The following is a 25,473-nucleotide window of genomic DNA, read 5'->3' as shown; positions in this document are numbered from 1 at the left end:
ATTCCATGCACAACTTCCCACTACTTTCTTTGATTGGCCCTAATCTTACTCTAATCATTCTTTTATTTCAGATACACCTATAGAAACCTTTAGGGTTTTCCTTGATCCTATCTGCCAACAACTTCTCGTGTCCCCTCCTGGCTCTTCTTAGTTCTGTCTTTAGGTCCTTCCTGGCTAACTTGCAACTCACAAGCGCCCTAACTAAGCCTTCATGACTCATCCAAACATAAGCCTTCTTTTTCCTCTTGACAAGAGATTCAACTTCTTTAGTAAACCACAGTTCCCTCACTCAACCATTTCCTCCCTGCCTGACAGGTGCATTCTTATCAAGGACACGCAGGAGATGTTTTTAGATTAGATTACTTACAGTGTGGAAACAGGCCCTTCGGCCCAACAAGTCCACACCGACCCGCCAAGTCACCCAGACCCATTCCCCTACATTTACCCCTAAGACTACGGGTAATTTAAGATTAGATTAGATTAGTTACAGTGTGGAAACAGGCCCTTCGGCCCAGCAAGTCTACACCGCCCCGCCGAAGCGCAACCCACCCATACCCCTACATTTACCCCTTACCTAACACTACGGGCAATTTGGCAGGGCCAATTCACCTGACCTGCACATCTTTGGACTGTGGGAGGAAACCGGAGCACCCGGAGGAAACCCACGCAGACACGGGGAGAATGTGCAAACTCCACACAGTCAGTCGCCTGAGTCGGGAATTGAACCCGGATCTCTGGCGCTGTGAGGCAGCAGTGCTAACCACTGTGCCACCGTGCCGCCCATAAATTTAGCATGGCAAATTCGCCTAACCTGCACATTTTTGGATTGTGGGAGGAAACCAGAGCACCCGGAGGAAACCCACGCAGATGCGGGGAGAATGTACAAACTCCACACAGAAAGTCGCCTGAGGCGGGAATTGAACCCAAGTCTCTGGCGCCGTGAGGCAGCAGTGCTAACTACTGTGCCACCATGCCGCCCATAAGTGTTCCTTGAATAAGCTCCACATTTCAATTGTGCCCATCCCCTGCAGTTTCCTTCCCCATCCTATGCATCCTAAATCTTGCCTAATCACATCATAATTGCCTTTCCCTCAACAATGTGCAGATTAGGTGAATTGGCCATGCTAAATTGTCTGCAGTGTTAGGTGAAGGGGTAAATGTAGGGGAATAGGTTTGGGTGAGTTGCTCTTTGGAGGGTCGGTGTGGACTTGTTGGGCCAAAGGGCCTGTTTCCACACTATAAGTAATCTAATCTAATCTAATCTAATCTAATCTATAACTTTCCCTGCAGTATACACCTATCCCTTTCCATTGCTAAAGTGAACATAGCCGAATTGTGGTCACTATCCCCAAAGTGCTCACCTATCTCCAAATCTAACACCCGGTGAAGTTCACTACCCAAGACCAAATCCAATGTGAACTCACCCCTTTGTTGGCCTGTCTCATACTGTATCAGGAAATCCTCCTGCACACATTGGACAAAAACTGACCCATCTAAAGTACTCGAATGATAGTTTTTCCAGTCAATATTTGGAAAGTTAAAGTCCCCTGTAACAACTGCCCTGTTACTCTTGCTCCTATCCAGAGTCATCTCTGCTATCCTTTCTGCAACATCTCTGGAACAATTCAGAGACCTATAGCAAACTCCCAACAGGGTGACTTCTCCTTCCCTGTTTCTAACCTCTGCCCATACTACCTCAGTAGATGGATCCTCAAATATGCTTTCTGCCACCATAATACTGTCCTTGACTAACAATGCCATATCTCCCCCTCTTTTACCATCTTCTCTGTTCTTACTGAAACATCTAAATCCCGTAACCTGCAATAACCATTTCTGTCCCTGCTCTATCGACATCTCCAAAATGGCCACAACATCGAAGTACCAGGTACCAACCCATGTTGTAAGTTCATACACCTTATTAGGATGCTCCTGGCATTGAAATAGACACACTTTAAAACCACATTTCTGCTTGCCGGTGCATTCTTGCGACCTTGAAACAATATTTCTGACCTCACTACTCTCAACCTTCTGGACACTGGAACTACATTTTAGGTTCCCATCCTCTTGTTGAATTAGTTTAAACCCTCTTGAAGAGTATTAGCAAATATCCACCCCAGGATATTGGTACCCCTTTGGTTCAGGTGTAGACCATCCTACTTGTAGAGGTTCCATCTACCTCAGAATAAGTCCCAATTATCCAAATATCCGAAACCCACCCTCCTGCACCATCCCTGTAGTCACATGTTCAACTCCTCTCTCTCCTTCTTCCTTGTCTTGCTAGCACAGGTAACAAACCAGAGATAATACCTCTGTTTGTTCTAGTTCTAAGCTTCCACCCTAGTTCCCTGAATTTATGCCTTAAATCCCCATCCCTTTTCTTACCTATGTCATTTGTGCCTTTGTGGACCATGACTTGAGACTGCTCCCCCTTCCCCTCAAGGATCCTGAAAACACGATCTGAGACATCACGCACTCTGGCACTTGGGAGGCAACACACCACCGTCTCTTGGTTCCCACAGAACCTCCTATCTGTCCCCCTAACTATGGAGTCCCCAATGACTAATGCTCTGCTCCTCTTCCCTCTTCCCTTCTGAGCAACAGGGACTGACTCCATGCCAGAGCCCTGTACCCCACTGCTTTCCCCAGGTAAGTGAACCCCCTAACAGTTCCAAAACAGTATACTTGTTATTAAGGGGAACAGCCACAGGAGATCCCTGCACTGTCTGCCGGTTCCCTTTCTGTCCCCTGACTGTAACCCATCTGCCTTTTTCTTGTACCTGAGGTGTGACTCCCTCCCTGTAATTCCTCTCAATAACCCCCTCCGCCTCCCGAATGATCCGAAGTTCATCCAGTTCCCTAACGCAGTTTTTGAGGAGCTGGAGTTGGGTGCACTTCCCACAGATGAACTCAGCAGTAGCACTACCTCCCACATTCTGCATTTATTTTCCCAGCAGCCCCTTGGTCATCGCTCCTCCTGCGAAATGAAAAGGCCTGACTCTCAAGTTAAGTCCCTTTCAAGTGGGAAACTTACCTCCTGGCAGTCCCCGCTCCTCTCTCCCTCTCTCCTTGCTATTCCCCAAAAATAGATTGTATTGAAATTGATTCATACTTACCTCCTCCTTAAATTAGATAGGTTTCCTAAATAAACAAGAAAATAATGTTAGTACATTTTTGATATGTCTTCTTCTGGGAAAGAAAAGAGTGTGAATTTTGCAAACCTTACCATTCTGTCTTCTGTTCTTCACCTTTCTGAAGCAGCAGCATGCAACTACAATCACTATCAGCATTATGGGACTGATTGATGTCAGAAGCCAAATAATCAGATAGTTCTTAACTTGGGATGCTACATTAAAAACAATACACATTTTGTTAGAGAACTTTATTCATTCTTGGGATATGAGCTTCACGAACAACACTGTCTGTTAAAAGTCATTGGTTCCTTTTGATAATATGGTGTTGGCCCTTCTTGAACAAGAACAAAGTTGTATCTACGTAGCATCTTTCTCATCAGGTCATAACGTTAAAAACTAAATTATTACAGAGATATACAAGGAGATACTGGTCCAGGTCTTCAGATTGTCAGAAATCAGACATACCCCACAAGACACACATCAGAACCACTTGCAAGTCCCTCCTATGACTGCATAGGAATTACCTAAGAAGTTTTCATTTCTGATGGAAAATTACCCTTCACCAAAAATCTCTGAAAAATTCTTCAACTCTGCATTAGAGTCATAGACTTCAGAGGATTCCAACTCATTATCCTGGATAGTTAGCAGGAAATATTAGACAGATTAAAAAACAAACAGTAGTACATCCTGGGCAGACTGACACACATGACGCCCTGCCTGACCTCAGACTCCCCTCAACACCTGAGCCTCCAACTCAACCCACAACCCTCTGACTCTCTCCCCTCCCTCCCAAACAATCTCCTTGACCCCCAAATACTCTTCGGACTCAACCTGACTAACTCCCTAGTAACCTGACTCCTGAATAAACTCCATCACTTGACTACCCTCGACTCTCTTTTTACACCTCCACCACTCGACTACCTCTCAAACTCAACCAAATAAAGCCTCTAGATCCTCAACTATATCCCTGGCCTGAAATTCACCACTTGCCTAATCTGCCCCAATCAACCTTCTAACCCTTCAATATAACTTGCTGTAGCACACAATCACTTCAATTAAATCTAATCCAGTCTCCTGCATCACCTGACTTGACTACCTTGTCGTCATCTGACTATCCTCCCTATTCCAACCTGAGTGAGCCCTGCAACACATCCTACCCACCTTTTCTTACAAACCAGCCACCCTACCTCCTCACTAACCCACCTGTCTTTCTCTCCTACCTGTCACCCTACCCTTTCACCCACTTACCTTTCGCACTTATCTTCTCTTCATAGCTTGTCAAAGAGGCTGTGGAACATTTAAAATGTTCGGTTTCTGGAATTGAGCAATTTATGCTGTAAAAGGTGGGTGCAGCTTCTACAGAGATTCTCAGCAAGGATTCCTGAATTCTGCAGAATCTCCCATCAGTAAATGGCCTCAAAGAATCCCTGGTAAGTAACCATGCAATTTTTTTGGGGTTCAAAAGTAGAGATTCTGACGAAGATCAGAAGATTTGGACCATCTGGACTGAAATGTAGTCAATGAGGTACATTTTAAGATGTGTCTTTAAAGAGGAAAGTCAGGGGATAGTGGTGAGGAAGGCAAGTATCCCAGAGAATTGAGAATATATTCCAGAGCTTGCAACCAAGGCATAAAAGCACAGCCACCAATGATGGAGCAGTTATCACTGGGCTTAAATGAGCACAAATGTCTTGAAGGGTTGTGGGAGTACATTACAAAAAAAGGGAGGGGTAAGGCCATGATGAGTTTTGAAAAAGAAGTTGAGAATTTTAAAATCAAGATTTTGCTTAACCAGGAGGCAATGTAGGTCAGTGAGCACTGGTATGATAGGTAAATGGGATTTGCTGCAAGTTTTGACATGGGCAGCAGAGTTTTACAGAATATGGGAGACTAGCTAGGAGTTCATTAGAATAGTCAATTCTCAAAGCAACTGGGGCATTAGTTAGTGAGAAGTTTAGTAATAGATTAGCTGAAACTGGGCAAAGTCATGCAATATAATCAATAGGAGGTTTTAGTAACTAAAATAGAAATTGCTGGAAAAGCTCAGTAGAACTGGCAGCAACTGTGGAGAGAAAGCAGAGTTAACATTTTGGGTCAAGTGACTCTTCCTCATAACTTGCTCTAGAACACAACTAGCCTTCTGAGGAAGGGTAACATTACTGCTGCAGACTTCCTGGGAATCTGCAAGGAAGGTAACAGGCCTGGATGGAATCCCTGGCCATGTACTTGGATTCTGGGCGGACCATCTGGCAGAGGTATTCACTGACATCTTCAACCTCTCCCTCCTACTACACAAAGTGCCCATTTCAAGAAGACCACTATCGTCCCAGTATCTAAGAAAGCACATGCAATGTGCCTTAATGACTAATACCAGTGGGTCTGTACTCCATAATTATGAAGTACTTCAAGAAGCTGGTCATGGCCCACTTCAACTTTAGTCTCCCAGCTTGCCTCAATCCCTTGTAATTTGCCTACTGACATAATAGGTCCACAGCGGATGCCATTTCCCTAGTCCTGCACTCATGGCTGGAACATCTGGACAACAAGGACACCTCCATCAGACTTTTGTTCATCAACTGCAGCTCTGCCTTCCACACCATTAGCCCCTCCAGACTGATCTCTAAACTCCGAGACTTAGGCCTGGCTCCATCCTCAGCAACTGGATCCTCAGCTTCCGGACCCATAGACCACAATCAGTGAAGACAGGCAAATGCACCTCCTCCATGAGAACACTCATCACTAAAGCCCTCCAGGAATGTGTTCTCCATTGATGACACTAGCTTGGTAGGATGGATATCAAACAACAATGAGTCAGAGTGCAGAAAGGAGATAGAGGGCTTGGTGATGCAGTGCAACTTCTCTCTCAATGTCAGCAAAACCAAAGAACTGATCTTTGACTTCAGAAAGAAAGGAGGAGAACATGCCCCCATCAGCATCAACGGAGCAGAGGTTGACAGGGTTGAGAGCCTCAAGTTCTTAGCAGTGATGATAACCAACAATCTGTCCTGGACTTCCCATGTAGATGTGACAGTCAAGAAGGCACAACGACACCTCTTCTTCCTCAGACGGCTCAGGAAATTTGGCATGTTGTCAAGGACCTTCACCAATTTTTACCATAGAAATTTTCACCTTCACCATTGAAAGCATACTGTCTGCCCAGGACTGTAAGAAACTACAGAAGGTCATCATGGAAGCCAACCTCCCATCTATGGACTCTATTTACACCTCTGTTGCTGTGGAAAGGCTACTAACACTATCTATCACCTCCCCGATTATGCTCTCCCACAACCTCTTCAGTCAGGCAGAAGACACAAATGCTTGAATATATCCACTAGCAGGATCAAGAACAGCTTCTTCCCTGCCATTATTAGACATATGAATGGATTCAAATTATGTTGATCCTGATAATATTGTTCTTGCCTCATGCACCTCCTGTGTGGTGTAAACTGTAATGCCACAATCCGACCATGTTTTTTTCACCCTATAAACTATATGTCCGTGCCTGTCCTACTCCAAGCAAGGCTTTTCATTGTACTTTCATGCGGCCGCATAACACTGTAACTTTTGCTATAAATTCTGTGTCTTCTGGTCCTGCTCCACAACCACCTGATGAAGAAGCAATGCTTTGAAAGCTACTACTTCCAAATAAACCTGTTGCACTATAACCTGGTGTTGTGTTATTTTTAACTTTACCCAGTGGAATAACAATGGAGTATGCTGTAGGTGAATGATGTGTTAATCCGTGTCAAGGATTGAAGACAGATCGGGAAGAGATGGCTTATCTTTGTCACAGTCATGTAAGACATCATTTCTGATTTTTATGAGAGCTGTTTTGGTACTGTGACAGGGGCAGAAACCTGAGTGAAGAGATCATTGTTGCAGTGTTTGTGATGGAGTCTCTACCACATTCATGTTAGATAGGGAGTTCCAGAGCTTTGAGTTTACAGTGATGAAAGGACAATGACAGACTTCCAAGTCAGGATAGCATGAAAACCGGAGGTGATGGCATTTCTATGCATCTAAAGTTTTTGTCCTACCAGCTTGTAGGTTTGGGAGTGTGCAAGTTGCTGCAGTACATTCTGTAGATCGTGCAAGCTGTTGATGGAGGTGGAATGAATAGGTATTTAAGAATATTCTACTATTTGTAGTAAGACATGCATTAATGAAAGTTGATGGTTCATTACCTAGTCTTCAGAATCAGTATCTTTCCAACTGAATTCAGAAATCTTGCACTTTAATTTTACTAAAATGTGGGTGGTATAATGGAAGCTGAATTCGCTTCCAAATGATTACATTTATCAAATCTGCATGAAAGAAAACCATCTGAAAATATTCAAGTAGATTTAAAGCAAGCGATCAAAGAAAACTATCCACCCTCCAGCAGTAATTTGTTACTTATGATTTTTGTCAATGAGGATTAGCTGGCTAAGTAAACGTCAAAGTCACCATAGTCAGAATCTGTGTTAAACCAATGTTCAGCAGCAGAGGTCGCTAGATACCAACCCTCAGTGGGAACAGGAATGTTCAAAAGGGTAGGCAGTCAATTGAAACTTTCTGAAGCTGGGTAGCTGCATCCTGATAGGATCAGGGCTGCCAGCACACCACAGTTTTATTTGACACAATAAAAAGTGAAAATATCAATAAAAACCTTTCAGCACCAATTAAATTTGATTAATCTATCTTGTACCCAAGTTTTACAATTGCCCAAGGCATTTTTGAAAAGGAAAATCTTCTCATTTTTCTGAAGTCACTTATGGGTGGCAGCCATAGTAACGTCCAAACCAAAGGAAGTAGCCATGGGCACCCGCATGGGCCCCAGCTATGCTTGCCTCTTCGTCGGATATGTGGAACAGTCCATCTTCCGCAGCTACATTGGCACCACCCCCCACCTTTTCTTCCGCTAAATCGATGACTGTATTGGCGCTACCTCGTGCTCCCACGAGGAGGTTGAACAGTTCATCCACTTTACTAACACCTTCCACCCTGACCTCAAATTTACCCCGACCGTCTCAGACTCCTCCCTCCCCTTCCTAGACCTCTCCATTTCTATGTTGAAACTTTATTGCTGGAACAGCACAGCAGGTCAGGCAGCATCCAGGGAACAGGAGATTCGACGTTTCGGGCACAGGCCCTTCTTCAGGAATGATTCCTGAAGAAGGGCCTGTGCCCGAAACGTCGAATTTCCTGTTCCCTGGATGCTGCCTGACCTGCTGTGCTGTTCCAGCAATAAAGTTTCAACTTTGATCTCCAGCATCTGCAGACCTCACTTTCTCCTCTCCATTTCTATCTCGGGCGACCGACTCAACATGGACATTTACTATAAACCGACTGACTCCCACAGCTACCTAGATTACACCTCCTCCCACCCTGCCCCCTGTAAAAACGCCATCCCATATTCCCAATTCCTTCACCTCCGCCAGATCTGCACCCAGGAGGACCAATTCCAATATCGAACAACCCAGATGGCCTCCTTCTCCAAAGACCACAATTTCCTCTCAGACGTGGTTGACAATGCTCTCCACCGCATCTCCTCCACTTCCCGCTCCTCCGCCCTGGAACCCCTCCAATCGCCACCAGGACAGAACCCCATTGGTCCTCACCTACCACCCCACCAACCTCCAGATACATCGTATCATCCTTTGTCATTTCCGCCACATCCAAACAGACCCCACCATCAAGGATATATTTCTCTCCCCTCCCCTATCAGCGTTCCGGAAAGACCACTCCCTCCGCGACTCCCTCGTCAGATCCACACCCCCACCAACCCAACCTTCACTCCCGGCACCTTCCCCTGCAACCGCAAGAAATGCAAAACTTGCGCCTAGACCTCCCCCCTCACCTCCCTCCCAGGCCCCAAGGGATCCTTCCATATCCGTCACAAATTCACATGCACCTCCACACACATCATTTACTGCACCCGATGTGGCCTCCTCTACATTGGGGAGACAGGCCGCCTGCTTGCAGAACATCTCAGAGAACACCTCTGGGACACCCGGACCAAACAACCCAACCGCCCTGTGGCTGAACACTTTAACTCCCCCTCCCACTCTGCCAAGGACATGCAGGTCCTTGGCCTCCTCCATTGCCAGACCATAGCAACACGACGCCTGGAGGTATAGCACCTCATCTTCCGCCTAGGAACCTTCCAACCACAAGGGATGAATGCAGATTTCTCCAGCTTCCTCATTTCCTCTCCCCAACCCTTATCTCAGTCCCAACCCTTGGACTCAGCACCACCTTCTTGACCTGCAATCTTCTTCCCGACCACTCCGCCCCCACCCCCTCTCCGCCCTATCACCCTCACCTTAACCTCCTTCCACCTATCGCATTCCCAACGCCCCTCCCCCAAGTCCCTCCTCCCTACCTTTTATCTTAGCTGGCTTGGCACACGTTCCTCATTCCTGAAGAAGGGCTGATGCCCAAAATGTCAATTCTCCTGCTCCTAGGATGCTGCCTGACCTGCTGCGCTTTTCCAGCAACACATTTTTCAGCCACGGTAACGACCAATTGCTGTCAATGCAGGCCAGAATGTGGCTGACCTCCCAATTGTTGCAACAATCAACAATGGTTACATAGTTACCATTCAATTCAGATCTTTGCTGAATTCAAATTCACCAGCTGTCAATGTGATTTGAATCCATGTCTCTAGAACAGTAGCCTGGGATTCTAGATGACTAGTTCAGAGAATTTTTGAACATAGGTCAACACAACCAAAGGATAAATAAGATATTAAAACCAAGGCAGATTTCTTAAAAAAAGCTTAATTAATAATATGTATCTACAGTCCAGCATATTCTGACTTTACTAGATCACAATCTTCAACCAATTGGAATCAGCTTTGCATTGGAACTGAGGATGGCAATCAAGACTTACTTGTTGGGAGATATGCAGGTAGACCCCTTGCTCATTCTGTTTAAATGTAAGATATTGGAATGGACCTGAAGGTGTTATGAATCTAACTTACCAAACACTATTAGCAACGTTCCTTCTCCACTAGCTCGACGGATTGGTGCTGGTATCTCCACAAATACTTTGCAGTGGTACAATCCCGAGTCATTTAGAACAGCTTTAGAAATGATCAGCATTGAGAAGTTTTCTTTGACAATGTACTCCCTTCTATCAGATTTATATTGTCCTTTGGCAGGTTTCGTGAAAATAATGTCATTGTTCTGTAGCCAATCCACTCTAATACTCTCACTCTGGTTAATAGTCCATGAACACTTCAGTGTGGCAGTATCTCCTTCTGAAATATTGATTGCTTTGGGCATCTGTCTAATAGTTAGATCTTCCATTCCATCTGTGAAGAAAAAACAGACAATATACGGAATTTAATTCTAGCAATAAGGGTCTTGCCTGCTGGCTGGTTCGGCTTTCAGGTTTTCCCCTGCCCACTACTGCTTGAATGCCAGTTCTGGTAGGATAAGAACCTGAAGTGAGATTTATTTGCCCTTGTCCACAAGGCTTTATGTCCTGGAGTTAAACTGAAGGAAGCAAGACGGTGATCCCTACCTGTACACTCCTGATTAAATACATCCTCCCACCTCTGCTTCAACACTGGTGCCGATATTTGTATTCACCGAGTGACCTGATAAGGAACTGATCAGTGTTATCTCTCTCGAAAACATTAGAGAATATATGTATTCAAAAATAGAACACTTGTTTTACTACAGTATTTTCACCTCATATATAATACTCTACACTGCATTATACACACTATAGAAAAAAATGCCAATGAAACTGACATTCTCCTTTGGTTTAAAGAAAGATCTCATGATGTTATTTTGAAAAGGCCAAGCATTACACCTTACACTTGACTTTATCCTTTAACAACATCACAAAAGAAGATTATCTGGTCATTACTGTCATTTCACACAGCAAGATCCTACAACTAAAAAGATGGCTGTTGCATTTTCTATCTTACAACAGTGACCATATTTTTAAAAAACACTGCATTGGTATATTTAGAATTAGAATCCTTACAGTGTGAAAACAAACCCTTTGGTCCAACTGACCCTCCGAAGAGTAACCCACCCAAACCCATTTCCCCTAACTAATGCACCTAGCCTACACATCCCTGAACATTATGGACAATTTAGCGAGGCCAATTCACCTAACCTCACATCTTTATAATTGTGGGAGGAAACCAGAGCACCCAGAAGAACCCACGCAGAAACGGGGAGAATATGCAAACTCCACACAGACAGTTGCCTGAGGCTGGAATCGAACCTAAGCCCCTGTTGCTGTGAGGCAGTTAGCCACCATGCCGCCCCTAGTGTATAGTTCTACACTTTAAGTCCTACTTTCATTGGGCAATGTTCTGTCTAAGAAACTACTATTTGGAAAGTGAGTGAAATAATGTGTGAGGATACTTCTGCATAATTGAGAAGCCAGCAAAAGTGCTTGAAATGGCAAGTGTGGCAATCAGTCAGGGGAACTTAGGCAGCAGAGATGGAGTTCCTGCAGATAATGTAGAATCATAGAATCCCTACAGTGAAAAAGCAGGCCATTCGGCCCATTGAGTCCCTGACCCTCCAAACAGCATCCCAGACAGATCCACTCTATCCTGCATTTACCATGGTTAATTTACCTAATCTACACATATTTGGACTGTGAGAGGAAACCAGAGCACCCAAAGGAAATTGACACAGACACAGGAGAACGTGCACAGCATACAGACAGTTCCCCGAGGGTAGAATCAAACCTGGATCCCAGGCACTGTGAGGCAGCAGTGCTAACTACTGAGCAACCAGGCCATGGTTGGTCTTGTTCTCACTACCTTAAGAATGAAAGATGCAGCAAAGATGGTCAGAAAGATATTCACTATTGGTTGGGAGGCAATCCAAAGTGTGTGAGGAATGAGGACAATAGAAAGATTATGGTCAGAGAGGATTCAAGGATGAGTAGTATCTTGGTGGACAACTCACTCTGAGCCCGAACTAATGAACTGGAGACATAAGTTTGGATCTCACAAAGGGCAGCTGAAAATTTGAATTTAGTTTATTATTTGTCAAAATTTAGGAAAAAATGGCTATTATCAATAACAATTATCATGTAACTGTCATATTTTTGTAAAAATACAGTTGTTTCATTAATGTCCTTTAAGAGAAGGAAGTGTATTGTCCTTAGCAAGTCTGCCAATAGACCCAGAGCAATCTGATTATCTCTTACCTGCTTTCCGAAATAGCAAACCATTCAGTTGTCGAAAAGGGAGCTTACACTAGCTTCTAATATTTTAAAATTAACAAAGGAAACAAATTATCATAGACAGCTCCTGAGAGCCAATGTAATGAAAATATTAAAGGAAACTTATGTTACACATAAACATCATTTTGTGGGTGTCAACGTAACTCAACCTCCACAGTACCCAACTATTGCAGAAGGCCTGAAGTATACCAGTTAATACTGTATGCTTCCTCCCTAATGACAACAATGAGCAGATGTAACCATGGAAGATGCCATTAATTTCTAAAAGGCAACTATGAATGCATATGAAATGTTGTCTTTACCACCAATGGATGCCCCATGAATAAGTGGAGAAGAATGTGTTCCTTGCCAGTTGCAAGAATGTATCATGAGAAGACCTTTTCTGATCTGTAGTTTTAAATGGCCAAGATGTAGAACTTGCCACATGATTTTTTTAATTTGCAGATGGTAAAGTACAATGATTAGTACAAATAAAGAATACTATGAAGTTTTCAGCAGAAAATTTTGTGCTAATGAATAAACAATTTAAACATGAAATGTAATATTCAAGTGGTCAAAGGAAAAACAGAATGGAGAAAATGATAGGAAAAGAAAAGACGATGGAAGAAAATGAGCAAAATGTGATGAGGAGAACTGCAAGAGGGGAATCGTGATTTGGAGATGCCGGTGTTGGAAGGAGCAGTGCTCTGAAAGCTAGTGCTTCCGAATAAACCTGTTGGACGATAACGTGGTGTTGTGTGATTTTTAACTTGGCAAGAGAGGAATGAGTGTAGAAGAATGCTGTCCCCAGTGATGTCTGCTTAGCAGCTCAGGGGTTGATTAAGTTAGCTGGAGTGTGCTAGACAGAGAAAAATACAGTGACTGGAACATGCATTTAACCACAGAAGTTGCAAATTACTTGAGCCATACTTGTCAGGCTACATGTGTCCAGACAAACCACAGCTCAGCCACAGTAAAGGGTGCTTTAGTATAAGCAGATAACTGCCAAAAGGTATAGCTAGAAGCATATTAACACAAATTACAAAAGCTTCACTGATGCAGAGCCACAGTACATGATCAGATTAATATTTTCTGCTTAATGCTTCAGTGCCATTGTAATCATTAGTCCTTACTTTTGCTCAAAATAAATACCAACAGTTGTGATCTAATACTTTCAGGACTAGACATAAACCTTACTGTAAAGTATTATATTTGCAAGTGCCCGAATTTCCGGCACATAATAATGGTATGACTGAGAAGCCTTACTGCCACCAATCCTTCTTGCTGGTATTGGCCTAACTGCTGATACCATTTGACGAAAGATGTCCACACAAAGAAGTCAGTAAACAGTAAAGGTTTATTGCATAAAACTAGCAAAGGAACCAGGAGAGAGAGAGAGAGACAGAGAGAGAATTCAGCCATGTTACAATTCAAAGGAGTAAGGTGAGACTTTAATTAGTATTGACATCTGGATTTGTGATATTGTTGCCATCACAGAGGCATAGCTGAGGGCGAGGCAGGACTGGCAACTCAATATTCCATGGTATGGATCTTTAGGCAAGACGGGGAGGGTGGAAAAGAGGAGGTGGTGTTGTAATATTATTAAGGAGTCAGTTACTGCAGGAAGAAGGGACTTCAAATGAAGTTTTGCGGGTAGAGCTCAGGAATAAAAAGGGGGTAGTCACCACTTTTGGGAGTGTATTATAGGCTTCTGAACAGTCAGCGGCAAGAGAGGAGCAAATATGCACTCAATGAACTGAGGAGTGTGATAATAAGCAAACTATATTAGGGGATTTCAACTTCTGAAACATTTGGAATAGTCATTTGTAAATGAGGGTCAAATTTCTTGAAAATAATTTGGAAAGCTTTTTATGTCAACATGAAGAAGGTCCAACAAGGGGACAGTATAAGCTGGACATAATTTTGGGGAATTAAACTAGATAAATGGTCAACATGGCAATGGGGGAGCATTTTAATGATAATGACCACAACACAGAATGACTGATGTTAGTTATGGAAAAAGGAAGGGTGGTCTGCAAGAAAGGGTTCTGGATTGAGGAAAGCAGCTTTTATTAAAATAAGGCAGGATCTGACCAAGGTCAACTGAGGACAGCTCCCTCTGTATAAATCTACAGGGGGCATTCATAGAGCATAGAGATGTACAACATGAAAAAAGACCCTTCAATCCAACTCACCCATGCTGACCAGATATCCTAAATTAATCTAATCCCATTTGCCAGCACTTGGCCCAAATCCCAGTAACCCCTTCCTATTCATATACTCATCCAGATGCCTTTTAAATGGTGTAATTGTACCAGCTTCCACCACTTCCTCTCGCAGCTCATTCCATATATGCACCACCCTCTACATGAATGTCCCTTTTAAATCTTTCCTCTCACACCCTAAACCTACGCTCTCTAGTTCTGGACTCCCCACCCCAGGGAAAGATCTTGCCTATTTACCTTAGCCATGTCTATCGTGATTTTATAAACCTCTGTAAGCTCACTCCTCAGCCTCTAACACTCCAGGGAAAACAGCCCCAGCCTATTCAGACTCTCCCTATAGCTCACACTCTCTAACTCTGGCAACATCTTTGTAAATCTTTTCTGAACCCTTTCGAGTATAAGAAATGGGACAAGCACAGACCCAACATGCTTAGGGTGACATGTAAGACCAACAAACTCAAAGTCCGAGAACCATGGATATCGAGAAATATTCAGAACTGGAGAAGAAGGAGAAGATTGTTTTTTAGCAGGTGCAAAGAGAGCGACTCAATGGAGGCCCTAGTGAGTATGGAAAATGTTAGAGGGAACTTAAAAAGAAATCAGCAGAGCTAAGTGGGGGGTGGGGGGCATTGAAAAACCACTGATAGGTAAAATTATATATCTTATAAGTGTATTGGGGGAAGAGGATAACCATGGAAAGAATAGGGCCCATTAGAGACAATCTGTAGACATTGGTAGGGTGTTAAATGAATGCTTCAGTTCTGTCTTCACACAGAAGAAAATGGATAAAGGGAAGTGGAACAGTGAGATCCTTGAACAGATTGGTTCTGGGAGAGAGGAAGTATTAACGGGTTTGGCAGGCTGAAAATTGAACAAATCCCCAGGTCTGGATGAGCTGTATCTCAGGCTGCTGTGGGAGGTGAAAGAGGAAATTACAGGAGCTATGCGTTAAATGATGCATTCCATTTGGCCATGGGGAGAAGCCAGAGAGCTGGAAGACAGCTAATGTGGTTCAAGTTTTCAAGAAGGATATGAGGAAATCACAATCTCATATCAGTGCTAGGGAAATTATTGGAAAAGTTCTGAAGGAGTGAATTAATCCCCACTTGGAGAGGCATGGTTTGATCAGAGTCAGTCAGCATGGCTTTGTCAGAAGGAGGTCATAGCAAAAAAAAATTTGATTGAATTTTTGAGAAGGTGATCCAGCATGTAGATGAGAGTAGTTTATTTGGATTTCAGCAAAGCCTTTGACAAGATCCCACTTGGGAGATTGATAAAGAAAGTGAAAGCACATAAGATTTAGGTAAATTTGACAAGATGATTCAAAAAACTGGCTTGGTGTTAGGAGATAGAGGTGGTGATAGAAGGCTAGTTTTTTGAGTGGAGGCTGGCATTCAGCAGTGTACTACAGTGATCAGTATTGGGTCCCTTCCTGTTCGTTATATCAATGATGTGTGAAAATGTGGTGTGGATGATAAATTTAAGTTAAGTCTTAAAGAAAATAAGAGGATTAAATATATACAAACACAGAAATTAGAAGCAGGAAGAGGTAACATGCCCCTTGAATCTGTTCTGCCATTTGGTAAAATTTGACTTATCCGATTGTGAACCTCAAATTGATTACCCTGTCTACCCCCAATACCCTTTGATTGCCCTTGTCAATGAAAAATCAATCTACATCTCTTCTTAAAATATTTTGGGGAAGGTATTGTTACCTTTCTGCTTATTAGTTCAGTTACTAGTTGTTATCCTAATAGTACATGCATCTGTGATATAATTTGTCAAGAATGGTTTATTAAGAAAGGCATCCTGTGTCATCCTTAGTGTGCCAAAGGGCCTGTTCCTGTGCTGGACCATTCTTTATTCTAAGTCCCAACTGTAGCAGTTATGTGGCTGAATAGGTTGGTTAAAAATACCATAGCTGCAAGGAAGACACAATGAAACTTTATAAAACACTAATTCACATCCAGAGTGTCGCATTCTCTTTTGGGCTTCACCTTTCAGAAAAATGTGACAGTTTTATGTAAGAAAGATACACGAGAGGTGAGGGATTATCTGGATACATTGAAGAGGCTGGTGTTGTCCTCATTGAGAGGAGATGTGATAGGAATGTTTAAGCTTACAGAATCTAGACAGAATGGAGATAAAGAAATAGTCTGAAAAATTCATAAATGGTAGGACTCTGATTTAAGGTAAATGGCAAAACAACCAAAGCTGATATGTTTTTACATGTTCTTACACAGTGAATCACAGAATTGTTAGAGTGTAGAAGGAAGCCATACAGCATATCATGTCAGGACTGGCTTCCTGATCTTTAACTTAGTGCCAATCCCCTGCTTTTTTCCTCTAACCCTTGCACATCGTTTCTATTTAAATAACCATCAATGTCCTCTTGAATGCCTTAATTAAACCCACACTTGCAGGCAGTGCATTCCAGACCCTAACTATTCACTGTACGAAAAGTTATTTTTCACATCACATTTGGTTCTTTTTCAGAATGGCAGCCGGTGACGAGCGGTGTCCCGCAGGGTTCGGTGCTGGGGCCACAGCTGTTCGCATTATATATTAATGATTTGGATGAGGGAACCGGGGGCATTCTAGCGAAGTTTGCCGATGATACGAAGTTAGGTGGACAGGCAGGTAGTACTGAGGAAGTGGGGAGGATACAGAAGGATCTAGACAGGTTGGGAGAGTGGTCCAGGAAATGGCTGATGGAATTTAACGTGAGCAAGTGTGAGGTCTTGCACTTTGGCAAAAAGAATAAAAGCATAGACTACTTTCTAAATGGTGAGAAAATTAATAAAGCCAAAGCACAAAGGGATCTGGGAGTGCTAGTCGAGGATTCTCTAAAGGTAAACATGCAGGTTGAGTCCGTGATTAAGAAAGCGAATGCAATGTTGTCTCTTATCTCAAGAGGGTTGGAATATAAAAGCAGAGATGTACTACTAAGACTTTATAAAGCTCTGGTTAGGCCCCATTTGGAGTACTGTGTCCAGTTTTGGTCCCCACACCTCAGGAAGGAAATACTGGCACTGGAACGTGTCCAGCGGAGATTCACACGATGATCCCTGGAATGACAGGTCTAACATATAAGGAACGGCTGAGGATACTGGGATTGTATTCGTTGGAGTTTAGAAGATTAAGGGAAGACTTAATAGAGACGTACAAAATAATACATGGCTTGGAAAAGGTGGATGCTAGGAAATTGTTTCAGTTAAACGAGGAGACTAGGACCCGTGGACACAGCCTTAGAATTAGAGGGGGTCATTTCAGAACAGAAATGCGGAGACATTTCTTCAGCCAGAGAGTGGTGGGCCTGTGGAATTCATTGCCACTGAGTGCAGTGGAAGCCGGGACGCTAAATGTCTTCAAGGCCGAGATTGATAGATTCTTGTTGTCTAGAGGAATTAAGGGCTACGGGGAGAACGCTGGTAAGTGGAGCTGAAATGCGCATCAGCCATGATTGAATGGCGGAGTGGACTCGATGGGCCGAATGGCCTTACTTCCACTCCTATGTCTTATGGTCTTATGGTCTTATGGTTGCTTTCCAAAATACTTTAAAATTATGATGTGTCTCACTTTTTTTAAAAATGGAAACAATTTCTCCCTAGCCTTCTCCTCTCCAACTTATCCAATATTTCCATACTTGAAGTATCATATTCCTGAAACTATACTTGTAAATATTTTCCAAATTCTCTTGAATGCATTCACTCACGCCCTTTCTATCATGTAGATCTCAGAATTGTACACTATACCCCAAAAGGAAAAACAATGTAAGAACTTGTGAATGTAGGGAGGCAGGTTCAACTGAGAGAAGGGAGGGAAGGTGGACGTAAGCAAAGGGGTTGTTTTCAGAAGCCAAGCACTCACCTGGATCCAGTTTCTCAGTCCTGCACAAATGAGTGCAGGTTAAAGAGAACACAAACTGGTTTACTGTTGGGGTAGTAACACCTTTTCTCAACTTGTCTGGCGCTGAAGTAACTGCATCCCAGGCAGGATGAGGTCCTTAAGTGGTTCTTAATTGGCCTTACTGCCCAGCATTAATTTCTGAGGTTGCAGGAAGGAGACAGGGATCTTCCCAGTGCCTAACTACTTGATTATTTGTCCTCACTGGTATATTCCCTGCTGCTTTTCAGAGGGGAAAATTCTGTCCTAAAGTCTTGATGCACTTATATTCATCTTTGGTGCAACTATATACAGAGTACTTAACAAAGTTTTGAGTTAAAAAACGAATGAGCAGAATGGGAGTATATTCTCTGGAGTTTAGGAGAATGTAAGGTATCGCCTTCAGACATTTTAAAATTTTCAAAGAGCTTGGTGAAGTCTGTTTCCTGTGGCCAGAAAGTGTAGAATTAGAAGTCATAGTTTTAGAAAAGGGCTTGGCCAAGATGAGATCTTCACTCACAGGTTTATGACTGTTTAGAATTATGTCTCAAGGGAGACATTCAATCAATGAATACATTCAAGACTAAGATCAATTCTTTTTTAAACCTCAAGAGGTTTTAAGCAAAAATTATTTGATTTTGTTTCATGTTTCTGTGAAATATATTGTCTATATGATATCGGGGCATTCGGGGCAATTTGTTCTAATTTTAGCATGGACAATTATTTCAGTTTTATGTACAAGTTCTTTTAATAAATGCAAATGTGAAATATTGCATGTTGTATTACACTACTATCTACCTTATCTTTTGTATGTCTAAAATATAAAGGAAAGTGATCACATTTTAACCAATCTTTGCATCTCTCTTTGTTCAACTTTTGCGTTATTTCTTTTTCACAATTAGTATAAAGATAAAGACAAAAATGAAGGCTATTTGGACTGTCATGCACTTTACCACAGAAAGCTAGTATGGCAAACTTTGTTTTAACTGGCACCTTATCAACTTGATTAAACATTATTCTTGAGAAATTGGCAAAAATGATATACTTCAAATACCACGATCTACCGCGATATGCGAGTGTGCATGCTGTTAGTGGAGTATAACAGTGATGTGTACACCCCCTGCATTGCGTTTCTATTGCTTTCTTATGTTTTTACATTGATTTTAAGATGTGTGTTGATGTTTGCACATAGAATTTTTGAGGGATGTTGATGTCTCGAAGCTTCACTTGGCCAGGATTTACTGCGGTTATATGTACCTCCTGATTATCCAGAATATTTGATCAACCGGCACACTCAAGGTTCCACAGATGCCAGTTAATAAAATGCTTGTTGTATTCCAGTCTCAGTTCATAACTATCTCTTGATTATTTCCAGAGTTTTTGCGTTTTCCTATTTTTTATTACATCCAAAATGGTAAGCGAACCTGAAATTATGTTCAATAAAAATGTATAATGAGAATATCTTAATTCAATTTATTGTGAGAATTTCCAGGGAAAGATGGGGCAAACAAAGCCAGAGCTTCCTGTAGACAGAGGAGGAATAAATTGTGAAACAGAAGAAGTGTGCTTATGAAAGATGTAAGATAGAAAATAAATTTGTGACCTAGCTGAATGTAGACAGTTCAAAGGGGAAATGAAAATACAAATAGGAGAAAGAAAAATGGCATATGAAAAGAGACTGGCAGCCAGATTTGTCATGATTTCATTGCTTCTGTGCTTTGTGTCTCGGGAATAGGTATGCCTTTTTAATGGCATGTTCAACCTGTCCTGCTCCTTTCAATATGGTGAATCATTAGATCTCGTTTAGGCAGCCAACATGAAAAGGGAATTCCAAAATCCTGCATAGACATAGAAATACTAAGTGGATTAAAAATAAATATAGGGCCAATTAGGGACCAATAGGTGGATTTACATGGAGTCAGAGTCATACAGTATAGAAACAGACACTTTGGTCCAACTAGTTAACATCATGTTGCCCCACCTGCTTGCACTTGACCCACATCCCTCCAAACTTTTCCTATTCATTTACTTATCCAAATGTCCTTTAAATGTTGTAACTGTACCTGCATCCACCACTTCCTCTGGCAGTTCATTTCACACACTAACCACCCTCTGTGTCAAAAGTTGCCCCTCAAGTCCTTTTTAAATCCTTCTCCTCTCAACTAGAAAATATATACGAGAGAAACTTGGCAGATCTGACAGAATATGTGGAGAGAGAAACAGAGTTAATCTTTTCAGGCTGACATGAGTCTTCTTCAGAACTGTTTCTAGGACAATCCATTGTACACACCTCCTGGACATATCCAACTCAAAGTGTTAACTCTGTTTCATTCTCTGCAGATGTTGCCAGACCTACTGGGTTTCTTCAGCATTTTCTGTGTTTTAATTGTACCATTACTGTCTCAAATTCACACTCTAATTGAAGCTATAATCTAGCTCAGTATTTTACTTGCATTGTTGAATTTTGCTCCACAATGGCTGAATGTTGTAAATATCGATTCTACTATGGCTCTTAGATTTCCTCCATCTTCCTTCATCTGTCCAGTGACACCAAAGATGCTTTCCCATTTTAGTCCATAAACTTGTAATGAGTTTAGTTCTCCCTCCTCACTTCCAAATTTTATCAAGATTCTCAGTTTCCTTTTTGCTTCATCTGATTAAATGATTTTTCTATATGTGTATAATTTGCTTATTTTTAAATGGAAATCAGAAAGAGCAGCTTCTTTTTTTAATTCATTCATGGGATGTATGTGTGTCTGGCTAGGCCAACAGTTAAGAGTCAATCACATTGCTGTGGGTCTGGAGTCACATGTAGCCAGCCTGGGTTAGGATGGCAGATTTCCTTCTCTAAAGACACAGTGAACCACATGGTATTTTCTGACAATAGTTTTCATGGTTTATCATTAAACTCTTATTTCCAAATTATTATTGAATTCAAATTCCACCATTTGTTATATCATAATATAAGATAGGCTATCACCAATAGGGCAATCTAATATACACATTTCTTCAGCCTCTACAATACTAACCTAACTGCCTCCTGTTGTATTTGTCTTTCAGCCAGTTGTACATCAACCTTCAGTTTTAACTAGGAAATCCAGACACAGTATATCAGTTGGGTTGAACTCAGAGCCATTGGCAAGGCAAGACACATCCCTACTAACTGATGTCAATTCTTTAAAGTATCATTTTCTTTTCTTAATGAGAAAAGACATATATGTTTTAAAACTTTTAAAAGATCAAAACCTTCTTACCTACAGTAGTTAAAAGAGGCAAAAGGAGAATATGTTGAATAATGAACAAGAGTCTTTTGCAAAGACTGACACTTCTTACGTCCATATCTGGCAAGTTTAGAAACTTTTATACGAACTGAAATATGTTGCTTCAATTTCTCTGAACAGCATCCTGTTTGACTAATGACTTTAATATAGTCAGGTGGAAAGACGCTGGTTGTCCCAGCCACAAGCTTCCTGCTTACAACTCAGACAAAAGTTTTGATAGTCTGCAAGTAAATGGGTTTGATAGTAAATGGAAAAAAAAAGCTGGGCTGTGGCAAGTACAAAGAGCATATATGTTGCATCAAAATAACAAAGCAATAGGAAAAGATGAGCAATAAAAATAAATCTTGTATTTTAAAGTCTCTTTTGTACAGACACTAAGATCTAACCAAATAACACTGTTTTAAAAATCAAATACCATTCTGATCCAACCAGCACTGTCCATTTACTGTGAAACAAATGAGAATCCCCTGGTTAATTATATTGGTTTGATTTTGCTGGATTTGGTGTCAGCCTCAGTGGTGGCAGTTTTGTTAAAAAGTCACGATGTCATGGGTTCAAGTACAGGTGAGATTTGGAGATGAGATTTAGGATAATAAATAAGGCAAACACTGTTTTCTTTCTGCCATCTCATTCTGACCCTTCACTCTCAACTGCTGTACAGTTCCAGATCACTACTGTCTCACTCCTACCTCTCTGAACGTATTCAGAACATTTTTAACAATGTCCTGTCTTCTTGCTAAGTCCGCAAAAGATCTAGCTACCCTTCATCATCTATGTAATATTCCTAAATATCATAAACATCACAGCAACGGCTTCCACATAAATGCTGATGAAACCCAATTGTATGTCGTCATTAATTCTCTCGAATCTATCATTTGACCAATATTAACTCATGATCTGCCCGTTAAATAACCAATGCCTCCTCTATAGGCCATGAATGCAATTGAGGGATGACTTTCAAGTTAGATTTGACATGATCTTAATAGCCTTTGTTAAGATATACCTATTTTAAAATATGACTTCATAAGTGGATACAGTATGGTGAATCTAAATTGATATGAACACTGTACCTTCATGGTCCCAGCTGAGTCCGTTTTTATACATTTGAGCTCCAAATAGGTGCAGCCTTCTTCTGGTGAATCAGGTTAAATCTAAAACAGGGCAAAAGTGAGGACTGCAGATGCTGGAGATTAGAGTCAAAATTAGAGTGGTGCTGTAAAATCACAGCAGGTCAGGCAGCATCGAGGAGCAGGAAAATTAATGTTTCGGGCAGGAGCCCTTCATCAGGAATGAGGCTGAGAGGGAGTGGGGCTGGGGAGAAGGTAGTTAAGAGTGCATTAGATGGATGGAGGAAGGGGTAAAGGTGATAGGTTGGAAAGAAGAATGGAGCGGATAGGTGGGAAGGAAGATTGACAGGTGGGACAGGTCATGAGGATGGTGCTGAGCTGGAAGGTTGGAACTGGGGTAAGGTGGGGGGTGGGAGGGGAAATGAGGAAACTGGTGAAGTCCACATTGATGCCCTGAGTTGAAGGGTTCCGAGGCGGAAGATGAGGCCTTCTTCCTCCAGGCATCGGGTGGTGAGGGAAAAGCAGTGGAGGAGGCCCAGGACCTGCTAAATCTAAAACACTTCTGCACTTCAACATTAAATAGCATAAACTAAAAGGAATTTTCTCTTGGGTTTTATGTCAACTTGTCACACAGTACAAATTCAGTCAAGTAAAATAAATCAATTGTTTCAGATTATCCTTTTAAATTTGTTAAAAAAGACAACCCTGGACACCTTTCTTTTATCTTAGTTCAATTAAAAATCAGTGACTAAAATGGTCAAGAATATCTATTGAACAAGATAAGTTGCCAAGGTCAGGTAGACAGAGAACTGGCAATGTTTCTAGTCAGTACAATTTTTCTTCAAAACACACTTAATGGAGTTGGACTAATCAGTATGATGCTTGACTTTCTAGCTGATGTTGTTTTGCACCATTGAAACTCATTCCAGTTTTGCCTTTTCTTGAATGTGGATGCTGCAGTTATGAGGAGGAGTGGTGCTAGGTTGGGAATCTAGAACTAGTGGTTTCCGTAAAAATCAAAGATTCCTGTAAAACAGAGAATAATTTTTTTTCCTCTCTCAGAAGAACTTTCCTCCTGAAAATGCGGTGGAAGCAGAGACTTTAAATATTTTTAAGGGAGTTACATAGATTATTGTTAGGCAAGGTGGTGAAAAGTTAAAATGTGTAGTTGGAAATATGGATTTGAGGTTATAGTCAGATAGGTCATGATCTTATTGAATTGCAGAGCAGGCTCAAGGAAATCTTTTGTTAAATCTACTTTTCTGTGACTCATGCATTCGAACACTAAGATACATCTGCACTTCTGGGGAAATTTATTCCTCAGTTCTGAGGAAGGGTCACTCGACCCGAAATGTTAACACTAATTTCTCTCCACAGATGCCGCCAGACCTGCTAAGCATTTCCAGCAATTTCTTGTTTTTACCTCCATACCTGGTATCGAGGTAGATGCTGGAGATCAGAGTCAAAACGTGTGGTGCTAGAAAAGCACAGGTGGTCAGGCAGCATCCAAAGTGCAGGAGAGTCGACGTTTCAAGCATAAGCTCTACATCAGTAATGGGGACCATTCCTGATGAAGAGCTTATGCTCGAAACGTCAACTCTCCTGCTCTTCAGATGCTGCCTGACCGGCTGTGCCTTTCCAGCACCACACTTTCATACCTGGTATCTGCCTAGCAAATGTTCTCTGGACAGTTTATCTTTTCTTAGATAAGGAGCACAGTATTCCATCTGTATCCTGACTAGTTCTTTGTGTGATTTGAGTAAAGCCTCCCTACTTTTATATTCCCTTTAAAGAAAAGGCGAATAGTCCATTTGCCTTCCCAATTACCTATTGAACTTGGATGCTTTATATTTGTGATTCATAATCAAGGACTGTCAGATTCTTCTGTTCCATAACTCTTTGCATTCTTTCTCCATTGAAATAATATTCAATGTTAAACAATAATTTGCGGAGGAGGTGGTATTTTTGTTCGACTATTAATCCAGAGATCTAAATAATGTTCTTGGGACCAGGGTTCAAATCCCGCCATGGCAAATGGTGGAATTTGACGTCAATAAAAAATCTGGAATTAAGGTCTAATGATCTCCATTGTCAATTGTCAAAAAAATCCATCTGATCCTTTAATGTCCTTTAGGGAAAGAAACTGCCATCCTTGTCCAGTCTGGCCTACATGTGACTCCAGATCCACAGGTTGACTCTGAATGCCTTCTAGACAGTTAGGGATGGACAATATATGCTGACCAGTCCAATGATGCTCACATCCCATGAATGAATAAATAAAACCTCCTGTATTTTTGCTGCCACAGTGCATAACCTGTTATTTCCCCACATTATATTCCATTGCCCAAATTTTTGCCCACTCGCTTAATATGTCTATATTTCTCTGCAGACTCGTTGTATCATCGTCACCACTTGAATCTTCACCTACCTTTGTGCCCTCCCTACTGGTTTTGTGGCTCACTGGTGTAATTTGCAGTGATTAAAACTTGAAAGGTCAATCACTCAAATCAAATCAAGTATCATGGTTTCATGCAAGTTATTCAGTTTATTCATTTGTATTTGCATTTGCATAGGGTATTGTGAAACATATAAACAAGAAAGTTGTCAGACCTGAAAATACGATAAGATTAAAGCATCCTGAAGCACATCAGGTCCAGCAGCTTCTGATCAAATGAGGATGCTTCATCAGACTAATTTACAG

The 25,473-nt window shown here is 41.8% G+C and overlaps 1 protein-coding gene across 1 annotated transcript in view; it reads right to left on the bottom strand.

The window, feature by feature from the left end:
• The window catches only part of LOC122559788 (uncharacterized), a 50,116-nt gene extending 28,338 nt beyond the window's left edge, over positions 1-21,778 (bottom strand). The window contains exons 1-4 of the mRNA XM_043709864.2: positions 21,679-21,778; positions 10,096-10,428; positions 3,224-3,343; positions 3,114-3,138 (exon numbers count right to left, since the gene is read on the bottom strand). Coding sequence (XP_043565799.2) covers positions 3,114-3,138; positions 3,224-3,343; positions 10,096-10,428; positions 21,679-21,763 — 563 coding nt within the window. The 5' untranslated portion in view covers positions 21,764-21,778. The remainder of the gene's footprint in view (positions 1-3,113; positions 3,139-3,223; positions 3,344-10,095; positions 10,429-21,678) is intronic.
• Positions 21,779-25,473: the final 3,695 nt, after the last annotated feature.

This window comes from Chiloscyllium plagiosum, unplaced genomic scaffold, assembly GCF_037043375.1.
Source record: "Chiloscyllium plagiosum isolate Xiang-an unplaced genomic scaffold, Cpla_swu_hap1 HiC_scaffold_1, whole genome shotgun sequence".
Taxonomy (NCBI): domain Eukaryota; kingdom Metazoa; phylum Chordata; class Chondrichthyes; order Orectolobiformes; family Hemiscylliidae; genus Chiloscyllium; species Chiloscyllium plagiosum.
This window is presented reverse-complemented; position numbering and strand designations above follow the sequence as displayed.